This window comes from Cadophora gregata (genome assembly GCF_030347475.1).
Source record: "Cadophora gregata isolate MNR1 chromosome Unknown scaffold_7, whole genome shotgun sequence".
Lineage (NCBI taxonomy): Eukaryota > Fungi > Ascomycota > Leotiomycetes > Helotiales > Ploettnerulaceae > Cadophora > Cadophora gregata.
The window spans coordinates 1,492,513-1,512,970 of record NW_026695930.1 but is presented as its reverse complement, the minus strand read 5'-3'; the positions used below and the strand labels follow the sequence as shown (position 1 = coordinate 1,512,970).

At 48.1% G+C, this 20,458-nt stretch overlaps 5 protein-coding genes across 5 annotated transcripts; 2 read left to right on the top strand and 3 right to left on the bottom strand.

Moving 5' to 3' along the window:
• Positions 1-624: 624 nt before the first annotated feature.
• On the bottom strand, positions 625-2,317 carry ONS95_013242 (uncharacterized protein). Its single transcript, XM_058506880.1, has 11 exons — positions 2,107-2,317; positions 2,042-2,050; positions 1,932-1,988; positions 1,859-1,871; positions 1,677-1,783; positions 1,614-1,622; positions 1,499-1,546; positions 1,429-1,441; positions 1,192-1,319; positions 1,088-1,141; positions 625-988 (listed from the first exon to the last, which is right to left on the bottom strand). Exons 1-11 carry the CDS (start codon positions 2,225-2,227, stop codon positions 915-917), a joined length of 633 nt encoding a protein of 210 aa, XP_058357610.1. The 5' UTR covers positions 2,228-2,317; the 3' UTR covers positions 625-914.
• A 1,368-nt stretch (positions 2,318-3,685) lies between these two features.
• On the top strand, positions 3,686-4,629 carry ONS95_013241 (uncharacterized protein; the record flags this gene model as incomplete). The annotated part of the gene is made up of 3 exons (XM_058506879.1): positions 3,686-3,920; positions 3,971-4,108; positions 4,157-4,629. 3 exons carry the CDS (start codon positions 3,686-3,688, stop codon positions 4,627-4,629), a joined length of 846 nt encoding a protein of 281 aa, XP_058357609.1.
• A 532-nt stretch (positions 4,630-5,161) lies between these two features.
• ONS95_013240 (uncharacterized protein) lies at positions 5,162-5,857 on the bottom strand (the record flags this gene model as incomplete). The annotated part of the gene is made up of 1 exon (XM_058506878.1): positions 5,162-5,857. One exon carries the CDS (start codon positions 5,855-5,857, stop codon positions 5,162-5,164), a length of 696 nt encoding a protein of 231 aa, XP_058357608.1.
• Positions 5,858-11,063: 5,206 nt separating this feature from the next.
• Positions 11,064-11,831, top strand: ONS95_013239 (uncharacterized protein; the record flags this gene model as incomplete). The annotated part of the gene is made up of 1 exon (XM_058506877.1): positions 11,064-11,831. The coding sequence occupies one exon, from the start codon at positions 11,064-11,066 to the stop codon at positions 11,829-11,831; it is 768 nt and encodes a 255-aa protein (XP_058357607.1).
• A 3,553-nt stretch (positions 11,832-15,384) lies between these two features.
• Positions 15,385-17,056, bottom strand: ONS95_013238 (uncharacterized protein). The gene is made up of 2 exons (XM_058506876.1): positions 16,556-17,056; positions 15,385-16,416 (listed from the first exon to the last, which is right to left on the bottom strand). The coding sequence occupies exons 1-2, from the start codon at positions 16,776-16,778 to the stop codon at positions 15,629-15,631; spliced, it is 1,011 nt and encodes a 336-aa protein (XP_058357606.1). The 5' UTR covers positions 16,779-17,056; the 3' UTR covers positions 15,385-15,628.
• Positions 17,057-20,458: the final 3,402 nt, after the last annotated feature.

Below are 20,458 nucleotides of genomic sequence, written 5' to 3'. Positions count from 1 at the left end.
TTGAGAGACTTGAAACTGTTGGCCTCACCTGAAACAGCTTCCTCTGTCAAAACTCACTTACGATTTATCTTGAGACGAAATGCTAATACAAAATCTCCATACACCTCCAATTGTAGCTCACCCAAATATTAGAGCTGAGAGTGTGAAGGACTGGATCAGCTCGTTCGTTGGCAAGGAAGTTCACAATTCTTCATAGCCTTGCAGATAATCCATATCGTGACACCTCCAAGCACAGAAAGATGTTCTCTTCCCACTTACAACATGTTCAATACTTTTGGGCGTCTTATAATTCAGTGTGGTGACCCACTCTGGCGGTTCCCCTTCACGCTTCTCTTGCAATGATCGCTAACCAATGAAACTCCCAGGTTAGCAACCGCCGAGACCCTGTTCCTCCTCAAGAACCATACCATGGAAAACCTCAAGGCGTCAATCTCACGTGCCAAGAATATCATTGAGGTTGAAAGTGGAGTTATTTTGGCAACGGAAACGGGTATTGGCGTTTTGACATGCTTCGGGAAATCGCAACGCACGAATTCGCTCCTCTCTACTACCCTTGCATTTGCGCCCCTTATTTCGTTTTTCAGGCGCAGAGGTCAAAACTCAAGTTCTACTCTAGACTGATTGAGGTGATTTAAGCTGTAATTTCTAAATTTGTGTGCTTCTGCTTACTTGTAAGGAAGATTGCAAGATAAATTCCTCGAAGATAAGATGCGATGAAAGGACACAGGATAGTGCATGCACCGAGTCGTTGAGTATCTGAAAATTCAGCATTAAACTAGGAATGAAGTAGTCTATTGCTTGTGTCCCCTCGCATAATTCACCATATCCATTACCCGCCCGCATCTAGTTAAGATTCCAGTCCCAGCTTACCAATCCCTTGAACTGCACAGAGTGCGAGCACAAATGGTTCCAGCTTAAGCCTCAACTTCGGCCTCGGCTTCACCCTCAACGCGCTTGTACGAGCCGTAGCTAGCATACTTTCCGTATCCTATGTATTCGATCAGCGCGTTAGTCGACTCAGAAGTGGTAAGTGACAGCAGTATTCAAGTAAGAACGATCTCATGACGAAAGGATGGTTTTAACTTACCCTTGGGAGTTGGAGCTGGGCTAGGAGCTGGGTAGTTATTGTACTTCCCGTAGTCTGTAGGATGGTGAGTGATATGGAGGATACTCTGGTTCAGTGTGACTTACTACCGTAGTCACCGTACTTGCCGTAGTCAGTACGCTTCTCGACAACCTCTGCCTCTGGCTCTGGAACTGGCTCTGGGGCAGCCTCGGCCTCAGCTTCTGGCTCACGCTTATAAGAGCCGTAGCTGGCACTGTAGACTATGGTCAGTATATGTACTGAGATTGGAGATTAGACAAGTATCGATGCTGAGACGGAACCGATGACTCCAGATGGGTATTTTGAGACTGGGCAAGACATACTATTTGCCATAGCCTAAAGAAATCGATGTCAGCACTCATCATACCCTTGATTCTGAACAGAGACACATACTCTGTGGAGTTGGAGTAGGGGCTGGGTAGTTGTTGTATTTCCCGTAGTCTGCAAACATGATTAGCCATTCTTGCTCTGCTCTTCCAAGAGCCACGGCCCTTGCAAGGATACTGACTGCCATAGTCTACCAGAACCAAGTTAGTCAACGATGAAGGATCTGGGTACAGGGATAACTTGCCGCCGTATTTGCCATAGTCAGTCCGCTTCTCAACGATCTCTGCCTCTGGTGCAGGCTCAGGAGCGGCCTCGGCCTCTGGCTCGCGCTTGTAGGAGCCATAGCTACCACTTCAAGTTTTCTCAAGTCAGCATTTCTTCCAAGGGATATCGAGGTTTCTACTAGTGACTCATGTGAGAACATACTATTTGCCGTAACCTAAAATTGGAAAAATTAGCTTTGTTAAATACCTAGTTGTTGAGAGGTTGTTGGACTTACTTGTTGGAGGAGGACTTGGCTTTGGGGGAGCGGGATAGTTGTTGTATTTTCCGTAGTCTTTCAAAACATGGTCAATATGTATTTTCGAGGCTTGCTCAAAGAAATCTTACTGCCATAGTCTAATTATCATTGTTAGAAAAGTCATACAGCTAGTGCGAGGAGAATGGTAACTTACCACCATACTTTCCGTAATCAACAGGAGCGGCCTCCGGAGCAGCCTCTGGAGCAGGAGCAGGAATGGCAGAGACAGATACTGCCGAAGCAGCTGCCAAAATAGCGAAGGTCGAGAGACGCATTGTAGAAGATTATGAGAGTTAGTATGAAGGTCAGAAGGTGACAGAGTAAGTGATGGAAGTGATGCGATTGAGAAAGGATGAGAAGGATGGAGTGCGAAATTCCTCCTCCAGAGGGGAGCAAGATATATAGAAGGACGTTTGACCTGTCAAGGTGGATAAGAAATGACGTTGAGATTCAGAAAGGGGAATAGGTCCAACGTTTCCTTGTCCGAGCTGCACATGCTCTCCATCTGCATATCCTCGCAAAGAAATACCTCAGTGAGACCAGAGTGACACCATCAAAGTGGACATCTCGTATGAATGAAAGTTCACCAACCATAATATGAGGCAGTGAATGCAAGTAGCCTTGAAAACATTGGGTGCTAAAGGCGCAAGTTGGGACAGAAATGACGGCAAACATGACTTGCATCTCAATTGCCGAAGTGGAAGGTTGAGTTTCTTGTAGCACCTAATGCAGCCTTTCGTATTTGCAATCAATAAGTGTATGCAGCTTGCTTTGTATCACAATCAGATGATGCTCACGAGAATCCGATTCGGGGTAGGAGATGCGGGAGCTAGTCGCGATGTCAACTCGGCAAGCAGGAAGCTCCTCGTATTGGAACGTAGCCTTGCATGAGAGAAGACGCCACTGGAATTGGTGACTGCGCATCACACCGCATTCTCGTACTGGATCATGGAGAAGTGTATTCTGTGCATAAACGAGGGGCATAGTATGAGCCAAAACTGCTGGACTATCTGCCATGAGGTCCGGCAGTACGGCGTATGCCGGACCAGACAAATTCAGCAGCTTCCAGGTAGCAGTAGTTGTAGTCGGTCGATTAAAACACGAGGCTATCTCAGACAGCGAGGGATATTAAGGAACGATTATGGCTGATGTCAAAAAGTGATGACATTGCGAAGGTTTCGGCAGTCTATTTTGAGAACCGTTGGTGGTGTAAGCGGGCGACGATGCCTTGGCAAGACCCCTGTGGAGGGGTAGCACTCTGGCACTACAGTAGATACGTGATGCGGGGTTATTGATTGAAAATAAGCCTTTCTCGTATTGTTCTTTACTGAGACCAAAATTGGCTTCTCCTCCTTTGCGAAGTCCACGATGACTGAGGCTGTTGCATGCAGCAATAGAGCCAGCCCACTCTCGTGTTGTGGTGGGCTGCTTGCTGAGACTTATGCAGCATGGCGCCTGCAGAGGGCCGACGCAGACACGAGTATCAGATGGGCTTTTGCGTCATGGAGAGGGGCGGGCAATAACCTTTAGTTGGATGTTGTAAATAGTGGACGCAAGGCTTTCCATTCGGCCCTTGAAAATATCTTTTGTGTGCTCTCCTTCTTGCAAGTATTGCGAACCATTGCAATATTTCCTCAACGCCCCCCAGCTGTCGCGGCAACTGGAGTTTGTCAAAAGCCTCTTCAGTTATTCAAGTAAAGCTCACGTTAAAATATCCTGACTATACAAGCAAGATGAATTATCACCAAGTTGAAGATAAAAGTGAGAGTGGTTCTCAGTCCGCAGATGATTGCGAAGGTCTACTGGCTCAAGATGCTGGGCCAGTATTCAAAAAGCAACCTCGAGGAGTTCCAATTTGGATCGCATTATGTGTCGTAGTTCTCTCTTCGATTGGTTCTTTGGGTCTTGGTGCTTGGATTGGAAGCCATTGGACAAATGGGTCCTGCTTGGAGCACGTCCAGAAGTATTGTAAGTTTCTCTGACCAAGCACGACCAGATCCAAGCTAATCTCTGAGAAGCTCCAATATTGAAGGAGGTGGATAATGACTACCACATGGTCCGCTTCAATGGCTCATTCATGAAAGAGAATGTCTTTCGACTACCTGGAGGACCTGATTCCGGAGTCGATGCAGCCTGGGAATCTCTGGGGGTGGACTGTAAGTAGTCTGAAGCTCCAACGTAACCATACGCTCATAAATAAAAAGACAGAGGAATAGCTGTTCCAGTCAGCGAAGCACCAAAATCGGGATTGAAGCCAGACCAAGTCCAAATCAACCCCAAGTATGGAGGTGGATTTCCTGCCAATGTCGAAGGTCTCCATCATCTTCACTGCCTCAACCTCGTACGCCAGTCTCTCTTTTACAACATCGACTACTACCGCTCCCAAGGCAAAGGTGCTTTCGTCAACAAAGACAATATTGTACAGTATCACGTTTCGCATTGTTTGGACATCATCCGACAGCAATTGATGTGCACGCCGGATACTGGATTGCTTGGCCAGATCTGGTGGGATCGTGAATACCCGAAGGCATTTGTCGACTTCAACACCGAGCACAAGTGCAAGAACTTTGAGGCTATTAGACAGTGGGCAGAGGAGAGGCAGATGCCTGAGGAAGTGCCGGAGGATTTTTTGAAGCCGCCCCAGGTTGGAGATACCATTTATGAAGCAATACCTTGAGTACCCAGAGGGCTGCGAAAGTGTCGAAGATTCACCTCGACTGTTGAGGAGTACGCCGACGCGAGCCTCGCTCTTCGAAACTGGAAGTCGTGGAGTGAGGTATGCATGCCATGGAAGGGAGGAAGTTTGTGCGGCTAAGCGCAGATGCTCTTTGTGGTTGGCAGACATGGGGACACCAGCCTGTAAGAATAATGCAGAGAAGAGCCTGTCGTAAGGAGGGCAGCTTTTGGGCTCCCTCAGCCCCCGAGGCTATCAGAGCTTGATGTAATCTACAGAAATACTGAAGTATTTACAGAAATTAAAATATCTCGGTCTCATCCCTGCCAGTCCCCTCTAGATCACCCACTAATCCTCTCTTTTCTGCATCAGAACTTTATAGCGAGTGGTCTCCACCATGGTCAACCTCAATCGCTGCCAAGCACGTGTGCAATGAGTAGAAAGGAATAGAGGACAAGGAACTTTCAACGTTCATGCCTCGTTACAAACCTCATAGTGACTTCGATTCAGTCCATTTGAACTTGGCATCCTCCTATCATGAAGCAAACATGGGCGAGATTCTGACAGATGGCTGGCGAGAAAGCCTGTGTTTCCTTGACTGTCGAGGCATAATTTGTGACACAGTCTTTTCCAGCTGAGGTAAATAGTTCGGCTGAAGATCATGCAACATCACGAAGATACTCTCAATCAACGCGGCCTGGACCCTTTCTTCATCACTCATATCTTCCTCTTGTCTCTCCATCTCTGCCACAGGCACCAGACGCGAGCCTCCTGCACCACTACGGTCAGGTTCCTGCTCTTCGATCGTAGAGAGATCTTGACGACTGCCTGCACAACTTGGCAATGACAGCGGACTTGAGACTTGCGGTTTATACGTCGTCCAAGAGTGTTTTGTCGATAGAGACGGGAACCGAGATCTCTTCCGCTGTGACATCTCAGGCGGTGTCGTTTGCGGGCGCCTGATCTGTTGGTTCTCGAATGGTCGCTGATGATCCGGATATATCTGTCGAGGAATCTCATTGAGTCCATCCAGTTCAGCCAGACCCTCGAGGATATAAGGAGACCAGGCTGGAGGAGGTGTATATGGCGGTGGAAGGGAATGGCGGTCTTGCAGACGGCTTTTGCTGAACCTTTTTGATCTTTTGTCGGGTCCGTCGCGTATGTACCCGCTGATGGGTATTGCGTAAAAATACGGATACCCGGGTAGGGAGGTGATCGGTGTATTGGACATGTTGAAGTTGGTCCGCAATGTTGTTGTTGCGATAATATTGTTGGTAGCAGTCCTTCGTAATGGCCCGCGTTAATGTAGCTGCAAGTACGTCGTGCAACCTTGAAATTTTCGACAGACTGCGCATTGATGTCCACACGCCTTTATGGACGACTGAAATCTGAATCTCTTTTCCTTTCCTCGACTGTTTCTCGGCCCTGGTACGGATCGCTTGCGGCGACCTTGCCGATGTTGAAAGCCACCGAAATCCTCCGATGAGGTACTACCACCAACCCCGAGATCCCCATCGATACATCAGTAGAATTCTGCTAGACACCAAACAATAAAACAGAACACTCATGATATGAGCCCCTGTGACTTTCGGCTGGTTTCTAGCGAGACGAGGAAAGGTATGAAGCGAGGGTTCATGATCTGAACTGGCGCATAGTAGTGACGTTGTACCTACAAACGTGTAGAATAGAGCAGAACCTGAGAAATCAGAGTAACGCTGTATCATTTTCTGATTGTATGATGAATTGATTTTTTAATCAATCCGAGTGTGGTTCTGAACCGCTTACCTGGTGCTTGCGAGTCCGGTTATGTCTCAGGCTGTCCTATCATTGAGAAAATCTCGGGACTGTGAGATAAGGTGGCAAGCACCATAGAAGAATCGTAACTCTTCATTTCATGTTGCGGCAGGGACCATAGATTTTCCTGCTGCTCATAACCAATTTCAATGGAGCGCTCAGTCTCGCAAGTCACATGACTTCCTTACTCCTGGGTCTCAATCTCTGTTGCGGATCGTATTCTATGGCGCAGTTGTGGAGCACAAAATGAACTCCACGGATAGTAGATCAGACAGACGCTCGGAGCTCTCTCTCCAAGTCTTGAACTGCACGCCAAAGGCTCATTTCTCACCCTTGATACCGGTCACGTGTGTCTTGTTCAAGCTGAAGCTTCCTAACTGCTCTTGAGACGCGACAATCCAGCGACGACTTGAACGAAGCATGCGAGACCTTGAAGTAAATTATTGATTTGGATGTTCGACAGCTGTGAATCGAAATAGCCTGCATCTCACGATCAGGCCCAAGCCAAGCTCCAAAGTTTGACTATGAATCGCGTTCATGCCATATCTGTCCTGATACGCTTATCAGTACTCGCTTTGATATGGAATTGAAGAACATTTCGAATTCTACAGCATCGACAGTCTCAGCCAGACTCAATCCAAACTTTGCTCGCAAAGAACTGTTGATCTGCACTGACAATGCAAGTCTGCAAGTCTTTCTCTGCCTTGAGTATAGTGTTGAGACTGTTCGATGTGTTTGAGACAAACTCATCCTTTATATCTGTTTCCCAATTCGACACTCTGGTGTTTCATTTGTATCTCGGGAGTGTTTTTCCCTGCAACTGGTCAGGTACCAGGTCCGTGAAATTTGGTTCAACTTGAGACGGTGTGCGGGTCGGTCATCTGCGAGCGCTTATGCCACGGTGCGAAATAACCATAAAGCATCTGATCTTTAGAGGTGTTTCATGCAAAGACTCTTGATTGATACAGAGATTGCCAAGACGAGACGTGGAGATGTTTGGGGATCCATACTGGGCCCCTTTCTCTCAGCGGTTTGATCTGTTTGGTCGTGTGGAGGGAATGCTGACTTTTGATCTCGCCTCGCCTTCAGGTGAATTGAATTCCGGCTTCGTTTGGGCTTCCTGCCCCTTTCGCAAATGGTAACTCGCCGCGCAGGAAGCTTGATCATGTTTTATGCCAGTAAATACGACCTTTGGACGATTCCAGGAGAGCGCATCAGTGCAGGCCCGTGTTTGAAATGCACCTGCAGGGGCGTTCCTATCGCAGCACGTGATTTCATGACTCGTCGCGCCTTCCTCCCAAAACGTAGGTATGCCTGCCATCTGAGAACGTCCCATCCGAACAAACCTTACGTTGATCACGCCTTGATCTCGCTTGTGGCTCTTAAAGAAGACAATACTGCGAATCCATCTTCTATACTTGTCGTCGACTCTTTGGCATCAGCTTGACCCACCATCCAGAAGTCCCTAGGGGGAGAGCCTGCAAGGTTCATCCACTGTCGGGTCAGCACCGTCTCCAAACTCTCGGAGCATGCTAAAAGTCAACAATAGGTGGATAGCCGTCCATAAGGCTATGCGAGCCCCATTCTCTTCTCATGCTTATATCAAGAGTTCAACGCGGCCGCCTGAATTGCGCGTTGCTGTAATACGAGCGAGTATCGAAGGTGTTCCAGCTATTGAGGCAAGATCAGCGAGATTACTGTACCAAGATTCCAGCCTTTGTATCAAGAGCAAGTCAGATAGGACAGGAATGCAACCGCGGAAACAAACCGTTTGGGAAACAATAGCCAGTTAACCTCACGTCAGAATGGATACCCGCGGGTCCAGATAGGTCTACATCCGATTGCGGCACGACTAACACATCATAGCAGTGATGGGCATGCAGTGGTTTTAAGCCAACGACCATGGAATTACTCAGCCTTGCTACCAATTCCTATCTCCGTGGTCAATTGTACGACAGCACAGTCAGCAATCGCATGGCCTTCCACTCATGGACCGCCGCTTAACTCCATCTTGAGCGAAGCGATATGATCGTCGAGTCACCGCCAACGCTGTCGGATTGCTGAGCAATACGATCCCCAAGGATCGCAAGGCAACCAATAGGATGGGCCTCCTCGAACTTAAGGTTAAAGCTTGTGTCAAAATCCGGTCGGATCTTACAAAACTCCACAATCACGTCTAAGGCTTGGCTCGGGCATGGAGTTTGCACCGGCCGTAAGAATCCGGTTCGCTTCACACCGATTACTCATGAGCAAGGCGCTAGAATATGGTTGGTCGCATCGTACTTCGTAAAGAATACGTTCTTGTCCTGGTTCGTCCATGGACTCGGACTTCGGATTCGAATGTTTGCCAGGCACCACGAATATGTACGGGAGCGACGACGACATCATCTACGAAATGGTCCCGCGACTGCGACAACAAATGATCATCACAGCGAGCGGCTCGCTGCGGATAGATTGAATTGCGTCTGTGACTCCTCACCTTGAGGCATTGCTGCATTGCTGCATAGGAATCTAGACTTGGGCACTCATTGATGTTTATTATCGCAATTGGAGATGGAATGGAAAATTGCGACAATATGGGTCCTGTTAGGATGGTCACAGCTTCCCATTGGACTCTACCCCAATTTGCACTATCCATTTTGAGCAACCTTCGAGAAGGTGTCTAGAAGGCCAGTTTCGATGCATTGAGCATCTCGCGCGTAGAACGCCGGATGGTCTACGGAGATTTGAGTGCAGTTTTCCATGGTTGAGATGCAGGTTGATGACCTCTACACTTTTGTGACGCCAAGCTAGAGGAAATTTAGAGTTAATCCTGGATTGACGAACGGTTACCCATAGCGGGCAGACGTATCAGCATTCGTCACACAGCGTGGAAGTCATGCAGAAGAGCGGACTCTCTGTTGTTCAATCAAAAGGTTCATGCGACCACTGATTTGAGAAATATCTGGGCTGCCTGGAGGTTGGTTCATACGTTGCAGATGCTTCCCGTTCCAGAAGTTGCTTACGTGCTGCGGATGGCTTGGTGAAAGCCACAGCCTATCCAACCCGATGCAACGATTCCTCCGTATCGGATTCGCATGTTGACCAACCAACAAGCCCAGGGCGCGTCAGGCATGCTAGATTAGGTTGGCAGGCTGCCAGATTATTTGATGGGCTATTCGTCAGGCCGGCGTCGCATTGTCGTGGACACTGCCTGCGAAATAGTATTCGTGCCGCAACGTATATCCAGATCTGGTCAGCAATATGTTCAGGACAGCGGATCCTCCGTATGTTTCGTGGAGGTGGAGGCTGTGTGGCTTACCGCTTCTAACGTGATGCGGAGGAATTCAACTCATCTTTACAGATTGGACAACACTACGTAGAGTAACGAGTTGGGACGAAAGGAAATTGCTCTAACCACAACTTCAATTTGCTCCATGCGTTCCACTGGACATCCTCAATCCCTATTCCTAATCATCGTGCGAAGCGAGGTCTCAAATCAAGAAAGAAAAGGTGACCTGGATCATCAATATCCGCTTTCAGTGATTATTATTGTTTCGGCAAGGACAATTGGGTCCTAGACAATCTGGAATGAATTGGAATGCTTTGTCACAAAGGAAGTCTAGCGACAGCAAATGAACTCGTCTCAAGGGTTTGTCAGCCCAGGCCAGGGCGTGGTCCTAAGCCTGTTAACTCCTAAGATCCAAACACCGTACAGTAGACACCAGCCGTCTCGGCGGAGCTGACCACAGGTGGAGTTGTCATGCACCGCATCCGCGTTTTAAGGCACAATTGGTTGCCTGAGGGCCAAAAGTACTCTGCAGCGTAGACGATTGCTCAGACGGGTAACATAGAGAGAGTCATTGACCATTGATGGCTCATCCAGGCTCACTGCAGTACAGTAGTGACCGAATAATGTGTGGCTTTCGCACTCGGAGTTTTGAGTCTAATTCTCCTGGCTTGATGATGGAAGGCTGATGAGCCGGATGCCATGCCATGCCATGCCATGCCTTGAAGGTGAGTGAGCGGTGGGCAATGGGAAACAGAAGTCCCCGAGCGGGCACTTTCAGTTACCCCCTTGGGTAAGGTTCGTAACTCGCGGTGAGTCTGAAGACCGACCTGCTTAGGAAAGCGAGAAGCGGGGGGACTACTGGAATGCGAAGTGTGCCGGTGCATGCGTGCGTGCGTGCGTGCGTGCGCGTGTGCGCCGTGCGCCCTGGATGACTCGTGGCAGGGATAAGCACAAGGGTGCTGGGGTGCCCCACCACCCCCTGCCCACTGTCCACGGCCTTACGAGAGAAACGGAGGTGTCGGCTTTTACATGAGCCCTGTTCGGGGTACGGTGTCTGTGGTGTTGTGCTGTGCGAGAATCATGAACGGATACATAATCAAACCCACCGACCCTCAAAGGATAACCTCCATTCCCATACACTCATCCACAACACTCAGACAACACTCACAACCGCTTCAACAACATCTCCAAACTCAATCAACAACTACCAGTAACAACAGTCAAACATCAAACAATACTTGAGTTGGCTTCTTACATCTTCGACGCCCTGCCCAACACTAACTCGGCCTGCCTTCCGTTCACCGGTCCTCGGCCTCGCCAAAAAAGTGCTGCCTTGAGTCATTCATCAAAGCACAAGAATTGCACAAACAAAATGTCGTCTCTTTCCAGATCACCACTTTCCTCCTCCGCAACATCATCTCCATTGAAGCGAAAGACAATGTCTGTTACTCAAACCTACTTTCTCGCTCACACTGCTCGCGGCAAGCTCTCATCTGAGGCTGCCCGAGCTGACCACAACCTCCGCCTCCTCGTAGGCCACGCCAACCTTCTCGACTCCCTGATGCTCGAGCTTGCTGAAGCTGAGCAAGAACAAGAGAGCTGGTTCAACCAGTCCGTCAAGAAGGCCACCAAGACTGAAGAGCCAAAGCACATCCAATGGGCCGACACAATTGTGGAGGATCCAGAAGAGGATTGGCAAGCAGAAGATGCCGACTCTTCTGATTCAGACAGCGAATACGATTCAGATGACGATATGGAGATGGACACTGGCTTCGCACAATTGCAACGAGTTCGCTCAAACAACACCATCTCACTGGTCGAGGAAGTAGAGGAGGAATACGAGGATGACGGAGAGGAGGACTTTGAGGGTCTGCAATTACATCTCACACCTTCCCGCTCACAACAACCTCCTGAGCTCGATCACGACTCCGACTCTTCAGAAGACGAGTCGATGCCACCATCCCCTCCAAACGACGCCCTCCCAACCTTTTCTGAGAAGCAAAAGATCGCAACCACATCCTTCTACTCTAAGCCAACCGGCTCGATACCACCGTCCGAACAGCAAGCTTTCTTCGATGAGGGCTTCTACCTCCCACAAAGGACACAACCGAGCTTAATATCCGCAATCAGCGTGTATTGAGTTTGAAAACATCGAGCATTGGTTTTACGGATGGGTCTGCAGCGATTTTTGAGCGAATTCTCAGCGAAGCATTGGGTCGGCGTTTCAGAAGCAACAAAACAATACCACTTTTCATTTTGGGTCATGGGTAACAGGGAAAGGGATTAGATGTACAGGATGATGAAAGGAATCAGAGACGGAGATAAATCGGTTCACACCACTCATCGGAGTTGAAGGGAGGGTCGATTTCTCTACTGTCGATTGGGAGGATGGATATTTCTTGCTCCCTCAATACAGAGGTCGAGCTACTAGCTAAACATTGAACAAATTCAAAAACATACCAAAAACATATTCACACTCTTTCTACTCTGATTTGTTTGTGATATTACTTGTGACTCAACTTTGTTCCTCCTTCACTCGGCCCTCGGGAATTTGTAAACAGTGGAAAACCCGCCGGCTTGTGACTGCCTGGCTGCATCCCGCCTTCAACTCCACAATTAAAATATCCACCACACTACCAGATGAAAAATAAATTTTCAATTCGCCATCCCTTGGAAAAACAGAAACGATCCGAACCCTTTCTCCACAGTTCAATTTTCTCTAGCCCTTGCTATGCCAATTCCAGAGTGAAGGAAAAAATTGTTCATTTGAAAACTTCACGATGATTCATGCTTCCTTGCGCTAATGCGGGACCCTGAATCTCCACTATGAGGCAGGAAGGCAGGTGTTTCCGTGCCCGACCAGCACACGTCCTTCGTCCACGCAGCGCAACACAACACAACGCAACACATCAGGCGAAGCTGGATTCGACACATCGGCTCACAGCACAACACGACACAAGGGTATGCATCTAGATCCTTTGTTTCTTTGAGGAAGCGGTCTGCAAGTCTGTTGAGAAGGGTGGAATAATCAACATTCAATACACTAAACACCCTTAATAGCCTCCCTACACAAACTCCTGAGCTTCCTTCCTCCTGTATCGGAAGTCCTCTCCCTTCTCCCTTGATACTCCCATCCTTTCATCCTTCCCAGTATCCTATCATCCTCTTCTCCATGGTAACCGCAACGGTACTCGGCTTCGGTGCCTTGTGTCCGTTCCATCCATTCATTCATCATTGCAAACGGTACTTTTCAACCGTATCTCTCTCCATTCCTACTCTTCCCACCCCTGCCCTGCCCCCCCCCCCCCCCCTCCCCCCCCCCCAAGTCCACTCTTCAACCCTTCACCGCCAACTTATGCCAAACAACCAATCAGCATGTCTCCTCGTACGAGCATCGAACGAGAGCCGTTGATCGGACGCCGAGGGTCTCTGTCTTCCCGCTCCTCGCGAACTCGCTTGCCGTACGTTTCCGATGCGCTGGATCACAGGGTGTGGACGTGTGGGCACTGGGTGGATGCGTGGATGATGTGATGTGTGCCAGGGCGTACCGGGCTAGGGGATCCATGATCTGCCGCCAGTAGTCAGCCCGCCAGCCCTTTTCCTTTACGAGTTTGCGAAGCGTCTTGCTGGATGTGGTAAGCGCGTCGTTTGAATATTTAAGATTGATCTGGTAGGGCGTGGCATGGGTGTCACGGTGCACTTTTGATGTTTGGGATGGGGATAATTCAGCTCTGCTTTGAGTGGTATCATTGGCATGTCCGCCATAGATCTAGATCTCTGTGTGATGATAAAGATGGATGAGTCTAAGGACATCAGATCATATTCTTGCTAATTTAACACTGTGCTGCTTTGTTATCTGGATTTGGCGGCTGGCCTTGGGACGTAAGAAGTAACTTTCTAGTGTGCGTCATGACAGGACAGATCGGGTTTGAGGACTAATCGAACGTTTGTTATGCTATGATGGGTTAGACAGCCATATCCTGAACAGGACGTTGAAGAGAAGCACGGACAACTCATCTCGATCGATCGCTTAACGTCAAAAATTACTCCTTTTCCTGTCATCACCATGCAAACACGGAGGGATTATTGAGGCGAAGCTCCAAGGCAGGCATTCACGTTAAAGCGTTGCGGCAGTCATCCGCGGCGCATTAAGGGCGGAAATGCCTTCTAAGATGAGATCGGTCAGCGCCGAAAATTGCTGGAGGCTTGAAACTTGAGGCTGGTGGCTGTGGTACTGAACTGAAGCCTAATTGTGGGGTGGAATTTGTTATTTGCTGATACCCGTGTTTACAGCTGAAGGTCTCAGGCTGATATCCAGCTCTTGTGCAGTGTTAACGTTGCCACGAGGCTTACTGGCATCACTTCAAGCTGCAAGTGTGTTCCGATTGTTTCTTGTCTGGGGGGGGGGGGGATACACAGACAGCGCACTGATTGATTATTTGCAAAAGACAGGAGTGTGAGTGAGTGCCGAGATAGAAGTGTGATGTGTGGTAGTTGTCTGATCTGATCATGACCAGATATTTAATTGGTGAGAGGGTATCGTGTAGGCTACGAGGGAGCACCGGAGGTGTGGCTCGTCCGGCATCCCAAATGCTCCCACGCTACCTGCTTATTATCACTCTTTTTGGATCGGCGAAGTGTAGTGAGAGGAAATGAATCATATCCGCTCATCATTTAGATCCCTCCATCCAGTGATACTGCGAAAGAGCAGGTTTCTGCCTACATCCGACAAAATATGGTTCAAGTGGAGTTCCGCCCGTAGAGCTGGCCAGCATCCTCTCAGCTTTCATATTTCCAACCGTCAGCCCTTGGACCACAAATCTCTCCTACTCCTCATTCTTCTCGGAACTATAAACAATCTATTTGAAATGAGTCTTGCTTTGTGATTCCGTATTGGTAATATTCTTGCTGACCTTGGAAGCGGAGTGGCTCTTCAGTAGTGCCAGAGAATCTCTGCTTACGTGGGTTGACTTTGCACAACTGTTCCCCCGCTCGGTAGCGACTTCCTCGATTCCAAACTGCTGGCTTACGCTTTTTCGCCTGTCGTAGACTGCACCTATCAAGAGTGAAGACCTTGGAGGGTTCAAAAGCTTGGCTCTATGGTTCCTTCGGGAAGTATATAAGGAAGTGCTGACTTCAGCAGAAATTGGGGTAGTGTTATGGTACGATGGCAGCGAAGGGATTGGCTGGAGACTACGAGTAGGGTACCTTTTCGTTGGATGAGAATAATTGAAATCACACCGAGCTGGATATCGGCTTCGGGTTACCGCTTGGAGGAGTGTCTACCTCGTCTGCTGCTGATGTTCATACCATGATTTGTATGGTGACTCGTTAATTTGTGAAAGTAATCATTCGTTGACCGCTTGGTAACCGAGGATGAAGAAGACATGTGAATGATGATGGTGATCTTCTAGTCATTCAACGTGATAGGATTCAGTCAGGTGCACCAGCGTTCGTGATTAGGTTCTGAGTTTGAAAACGAGATTGTGATGGGTGGGAGTTGTCTCGGTGTCTCATGAGGTTATATTGTGGGGGTCAAGAGATATTCCCGTGTGATCCGTTGTCCGTTAGAATAGACGGAATAGGATGTTCGAAATAGTTTAGGTGAGAGCACAATATGCGATCAGTCTATTTGAAATAGTGGAAAAGGACAAAGCTTCATGATGATTCTACTGATGATATTGTCCGGGGATGATAAACATGCACACGTGACCTCATTATTTTGATTGAACTCGCACCTTAGTCTCTTACCGAGTTATATCTTTCATATCAGGAGAAGGAAGCGATAATATGAAGCTTGAGGAGTGGATGTGATTTATATACTCTATAGTCCTGTATCCTGTATCCCGTATCCTCTAGCCTGTTCTTGGTATCCGGAGCCCATGCCGCTAAACACAATGAAACAACCCATCCTTTATCGATTATTTGCTGGCCATATCAATACTCGTCAACTTTCAAAAGATAGAGCCTATCCTTTCTAACTTTCTCACCCCAGTCGAACTCCATCTTCTCAATAACCTCCCCCAAATCTCTCTCCGCGTTAACGTACAGTCCACTCAGAATCTTCGCTCTTGGATCTGCACAGAGTGCTAGGAATGTCCCGCTGGCCAGTCCAGAAGAACACCACTCCATATCCTTCGCCATGTCCATAATTTTGTTTCGGAATGCCGGCTCCTGCCCAACATGCTCAGGCTGCGCTACGAAGGAGCTGCTTGGATCGTGCATGTGACTTGGAATCATACCTGGATGGACAGGAAAAGATGCAATACCCTTCTTTGATGTCTCGGCATGAAGGTGATGGTGGAACTTGAGAAGCGCAGCGGATGCTGTTCCGACTGCTGAGAAATAAGGGACTGAAACAACGCCACCAATCGAAGTGGTGCTGATAATGGTCCCTTTTCCACGTTCTATCATGGATGGAAGGACTGCGTGTATCAGTTCTAATGGTACGCGCAGTCCACCTTCCATTGATGGCCACCAATCTTGTGTGATATCGGCTTCTTGGTTGAATGGTCGCATGTATGAACCTGGTGTGATATTTATGAGAATATCAATTGGGCCGCGGTACTGCTCTACCAGCTTCACGATTTGGACTGGTGCATTTGGAGCGAGAAGGTCGGCGGTGAGAGCCAGTGTTGGAGTGTTGAACTTTTCCTTGATCTCATGTAGTAGAGGCTCAAGTGACTCAGCATTCGGACCAACGCAGCACACTGAAGCTCCTGCCTCTGTAAGGACAGTAAGTCAGCAAAGTCACCCTGGCTCGGTTGAAGATATGTCGCTTGTAGGTCTTAAGTTGGAATTGAGACTACCATGGCAAGGGAAAGTGACAACGATATCGGGAGAGATAAATGAGAAAGAGCGTACGTGCGAAAGCGACTGCAGTAGAACGACCAACTCCACGGTGCGCTTGTGTAATCAAAACCACTTTCTCTCTCAGCGTATTCTTGAAGCGATAGGGGTCAATAAATGAATATGTGTCACGACGTCTCGTGAGCGTTGCGTAGTTCTCGGCAGTGTCTTCGAGTGGTAATGTAGTTTCAATAGGAGGCATGGACCCTAGAAACTCCGAGCCAAACTTCAAGGCCATGATAATGAAGCAAAGAAAAAGAGAGGAGAAAGATTGACGGGTAGAATTTGGCAAGGCTGTGACCTTCGTATATGAGGCTGGATGCCTGGCATGGGAAAAAGTTTGCCTTGGCAAAAATGATGCAAGCTACTACGGAGGTACAGCGGTTAAAGTGTTATCCCTGGTCGTTTTAGTATCAAAACTTCTCCCTTGCAAAACAACCACAACAATAGGAAAAAGTTACAAAAAAGTATTCCGCTATATTCCCCTTGTTATCAGGAGTATTCTGAATTTTTTTTTATGAATTTATCTTCAGAATTGCTTCAATTCTGGGATATCAAAATCCGCATCCGGGGGACCCCCCTGTTGACAGGGGACAACACTTAACCGCTGTACCTCCGTAGACATCGAGGATCTTCTAGCGTCGGGGATTGGTCCGCCTCGTCGGCCGATACTAATAGCCGGCGACATACAGTAGAGTATCTCCACCCCAATCTGTACTCATATCTATGATCTCATATCAACGCTGGCACAAGGCTGATTTGATAGCCTCGCGTCAATACGGGGTTGGGTCGCCATATTTACTGTAGTTTATCGAGCCGAGTTGGTAATGGTACGTACCATATCCATCTTAGATCTCAATTTGAGCTTGAGGCAACTGACCAGCTTCCTGGAATTGCTCGTAGGGGCAATGGTATGATACGTAAGTCAGTGGCTTGAAGAGCGTTCTTTTCCAGGCGCTTCACTATGTGTAGATCGGGACATATTCCAGCTTCTTCTTGCATTGGTTACTTAACTGACACCGTGGCACACATATTTTTCTGGCTGATGGGAATGTCCGCGGGGTGCCATTCCCAGAATCGACAAAGCCCAGAACGATTTCCAGTACGGGCTTCATGTGGCTGGATCTTGCGAAGTTCGTGATTCTGATCTGATCCGGTATGTCTCGCACTAGACCAGGCAGCCGAGCATGGAGGCCGAAACCTAAAATATACAAACTTGAAGCCAGATTGATGACAGCATGGGAAGAGGCAGATGATCATTCATCGAGCAGGTGCCGGCCAGAACTCTTTTCGCGAGCCATATACCTCATGCCGTCTGTTCCGTTTCATCGCGTTCTTTCAGCATAAACATAATCTCTTTGCCGCTCTTGCTAATGCCGAGCGTTCAGTTTTCCCTGAAGCTATTAAAGGCTAGGATGTGGCTGGAGCTGGAGAGGGAGCTCACTCCGCACCTAGCGACTCCTTGGTCCTGCTCCGGAGGCCGACGGGTGCGGGAGGGCGGATGCACGAACGAACGGAGTTCGTGAATGAGTCCTTGTGACAGTTATTCGGAAGAATTCGTAGCATATCTCCAAGGCCAGCTGTTGACCTTGTGCTGTCCCTGGATCCGGGATCCTGGATGGCCCGGTGCCACGGTGGAGCGAATTGCAGTCGAATAAATTCGGAGAGAAACGGCCCGGACAATTTTGACCGCGAACCTCCGTGAATCCTCATCACATGACCCTAGCTAGAATGGTGCTTGTTCGTCCGCCGAAAGACGGAGGTTCCTCTTCTCGTATGACCTTGAATATTTTGTTTGTTTACTTGTATAGAGTTGATTTGAGGAAGGCTTGGATGGTATGGCTTGTTGTTTAGGAGAATATCCACTTCCCAGATCCCTGCTTGTTGATCATCTTCCAGAGGTACACGACCGGCATCCATTAGTCATTCCTTCCTGGCCTGACTTCCACTAACAAATGAAGACTTATTCTTCGTACATGCTGCCTTCATGAAATCTGATTTGCTAGAAAAGTACTTTATTATGGGTATCCAGTCAAGTTGCTTGCTCATTTACCCCTGCCATCTTCGAAATGTCCATAACTGAGTTCTCTTAGCCGTGGCGATCAACGAACAATCTCTATACTGTTTCTTTTCTTGCGAGCATCTCTTTCAGACTCACTTTCTCCCACTTGTAATATTAGATTCACTTCCTATAATCGCTGGGTTCTGGAACATTCCTAATCTCGATAGAGCCAATTTTTTCCCCAGCAAGTCGTCTTACAAAGTAGCGAGTTTAGTTTTGCAGAATCCCAAATTTTCTCCGGCTTCCAATACTACACTGGATTTCTGACCTAATTTTCTCCTCTCAAACACTCGAATCACCCCTCGGCCTACCTCCATCCAACTCTTCCTCACGAACCTGCCAAAGACAGGAAGCGCAATGAAAAGTCCACAGCAAGTCGCATCACCTGGTGGCAGTGTAATACCAGGGACACAGTCGAGGATCAGGTAGTCATGCAAGCACTTTACCATCTCCCCATAGCTAACAAAAATAATAAATCCTGATGAGGACGACCCCGTTGGAGTCGGCACCAGCGGATTAAGCTGGGCAGAACAGATACTACACTTGATCTAAGCCATATGGCAAAGGAAGCTGAGGAAAGAAGAAGGAGGCTTGAGGGAGAGGGGGTTTATATAGATCTGAAGAGAGTGTGGTGAGTCAGAGTGTTTGTTTTGTTTGCACTGTTTGCTTTGTTTGAAGGCGGCGTGAGTCAATGGGATCCAGCTGCTGCCTGGAGCTGGGGCCAAGGGCTGAAATCATGAATTGCCTTACGAAACGCAGCTATCAGAGGAGGCCTGACTCAGAATTCACGTTCTTTTTAGGGTCTTGGACTGGCGGCGTCAGCTGTAAAGGGTAGAGATGCATGTTGAAGTCACATTTGCTTTGTTTTGCCCCTTTTCTAAGCGAGAAGCGAGAGGGCGAGAGGGCGAGAGGGCGAAATCCCCGCGCTGCACTGCCGAAATAAATAGTAGCCAGTCAACTGAAGTGGTTAGACTGAAAATAAAAATCCGATTGCCCATGCCAATTGAACCTGCAACAATTCTTTTACTGGGCTACAAAGCAGAATCTCATAATTAAATCGTTGCTGCTTGGCAGCCATGTTCTCATCGACGTGCCAAGATCAACATTTGTGGATATTGTATGAACATAAATCAAATTATCTTACAAGCAACCTACCTATCTGCATGTAGGTAGGCCAATTTTTCTCCCACAGGGTACGGTACGTAGCTATACTCAGCCACACTACGCATTCCGGAAACCGAGCTTCTCAACCCCAATGCCAAGAGTCTTCGGCGCTGCTCAAGTCTTTTGCTCCAACAATATAGAATAAATACGAGGAACATCCGTCCACTAAGACAAAGAGACAACCTGTAAGAGAAGTCTCTTAACACTGAATCCCAAACGCTCATAAGCCCTCAACCCAGATAGCATTCCTACGATAAAATGAGACATTCTCAACTTCTTCGGTTCTTTCACTGCAGTATCTCCCAGCATTTCCAAAATATTTGTCGCAATAGAAGGAACAATGCCGGCTTGTGCTAAGATTTGCAAAAATAAGCATGAGTTGGATATGTCCGGGAGCTAGGCATAGAAGACGAAAATTGGGGGCAACCTGTGACCAGATTCCAAGAATAGAACACGAAGATAAAACACAACAAAGAGTCTATGAAATCTAGAAATTGGTCCTCTTTATGTTACGTCCAAGCCATGCCACATTGATAGTCCCCATATCTAAATAATACACAATGTGTCGTGTCCAGAAAGTGGAGATGTTCAAGCTTTCATCACCACCAGATCCAGGCCCGAGTCGACCATGAAGTGGTTCTCTATCTTTTCGTCGTCCTTTTGGCAAAAAATTGTTGAAGTCCACTGACCAC

Coding starts and splice junctions, on each gene's coding strand:
- ONS95_013242 (XM_058506880.1), bottom strand. CDS start 2,227: ATGCGTCTCTCGACCTTCGCTATTTTGGCAGCTGCTTCGGCAGTATCT. Junction 1,142..1,191: donor CAAGTACGGTGACTACGGTA/GTAAGTCACACT, acceptor ACCATCCTACAG/ACTACGGGAAGTACAATAAC. Junction 989..1,087: donor CCCAGCTCCAACTCCCAAGG/GTAAGTTAAAAC, acceptor TCGAATACATAG/GATACGGAAAGTATGCTAGC.
- ONS95_013238 (XM_058506876.1), bottom strand. CDS start 16,778: ATGGCCTTGAAGTTTGGCTCGGAGTTTCTAGGGTCCATGCCTCCTATT. Junction 16,417..16,555: donor TACTGCAGTCGCTTTCGCAC/GTACGCTCTTTC, acceptor CTGTCCTTACAG/AGGCAGGAGCTTCAGTGTGC.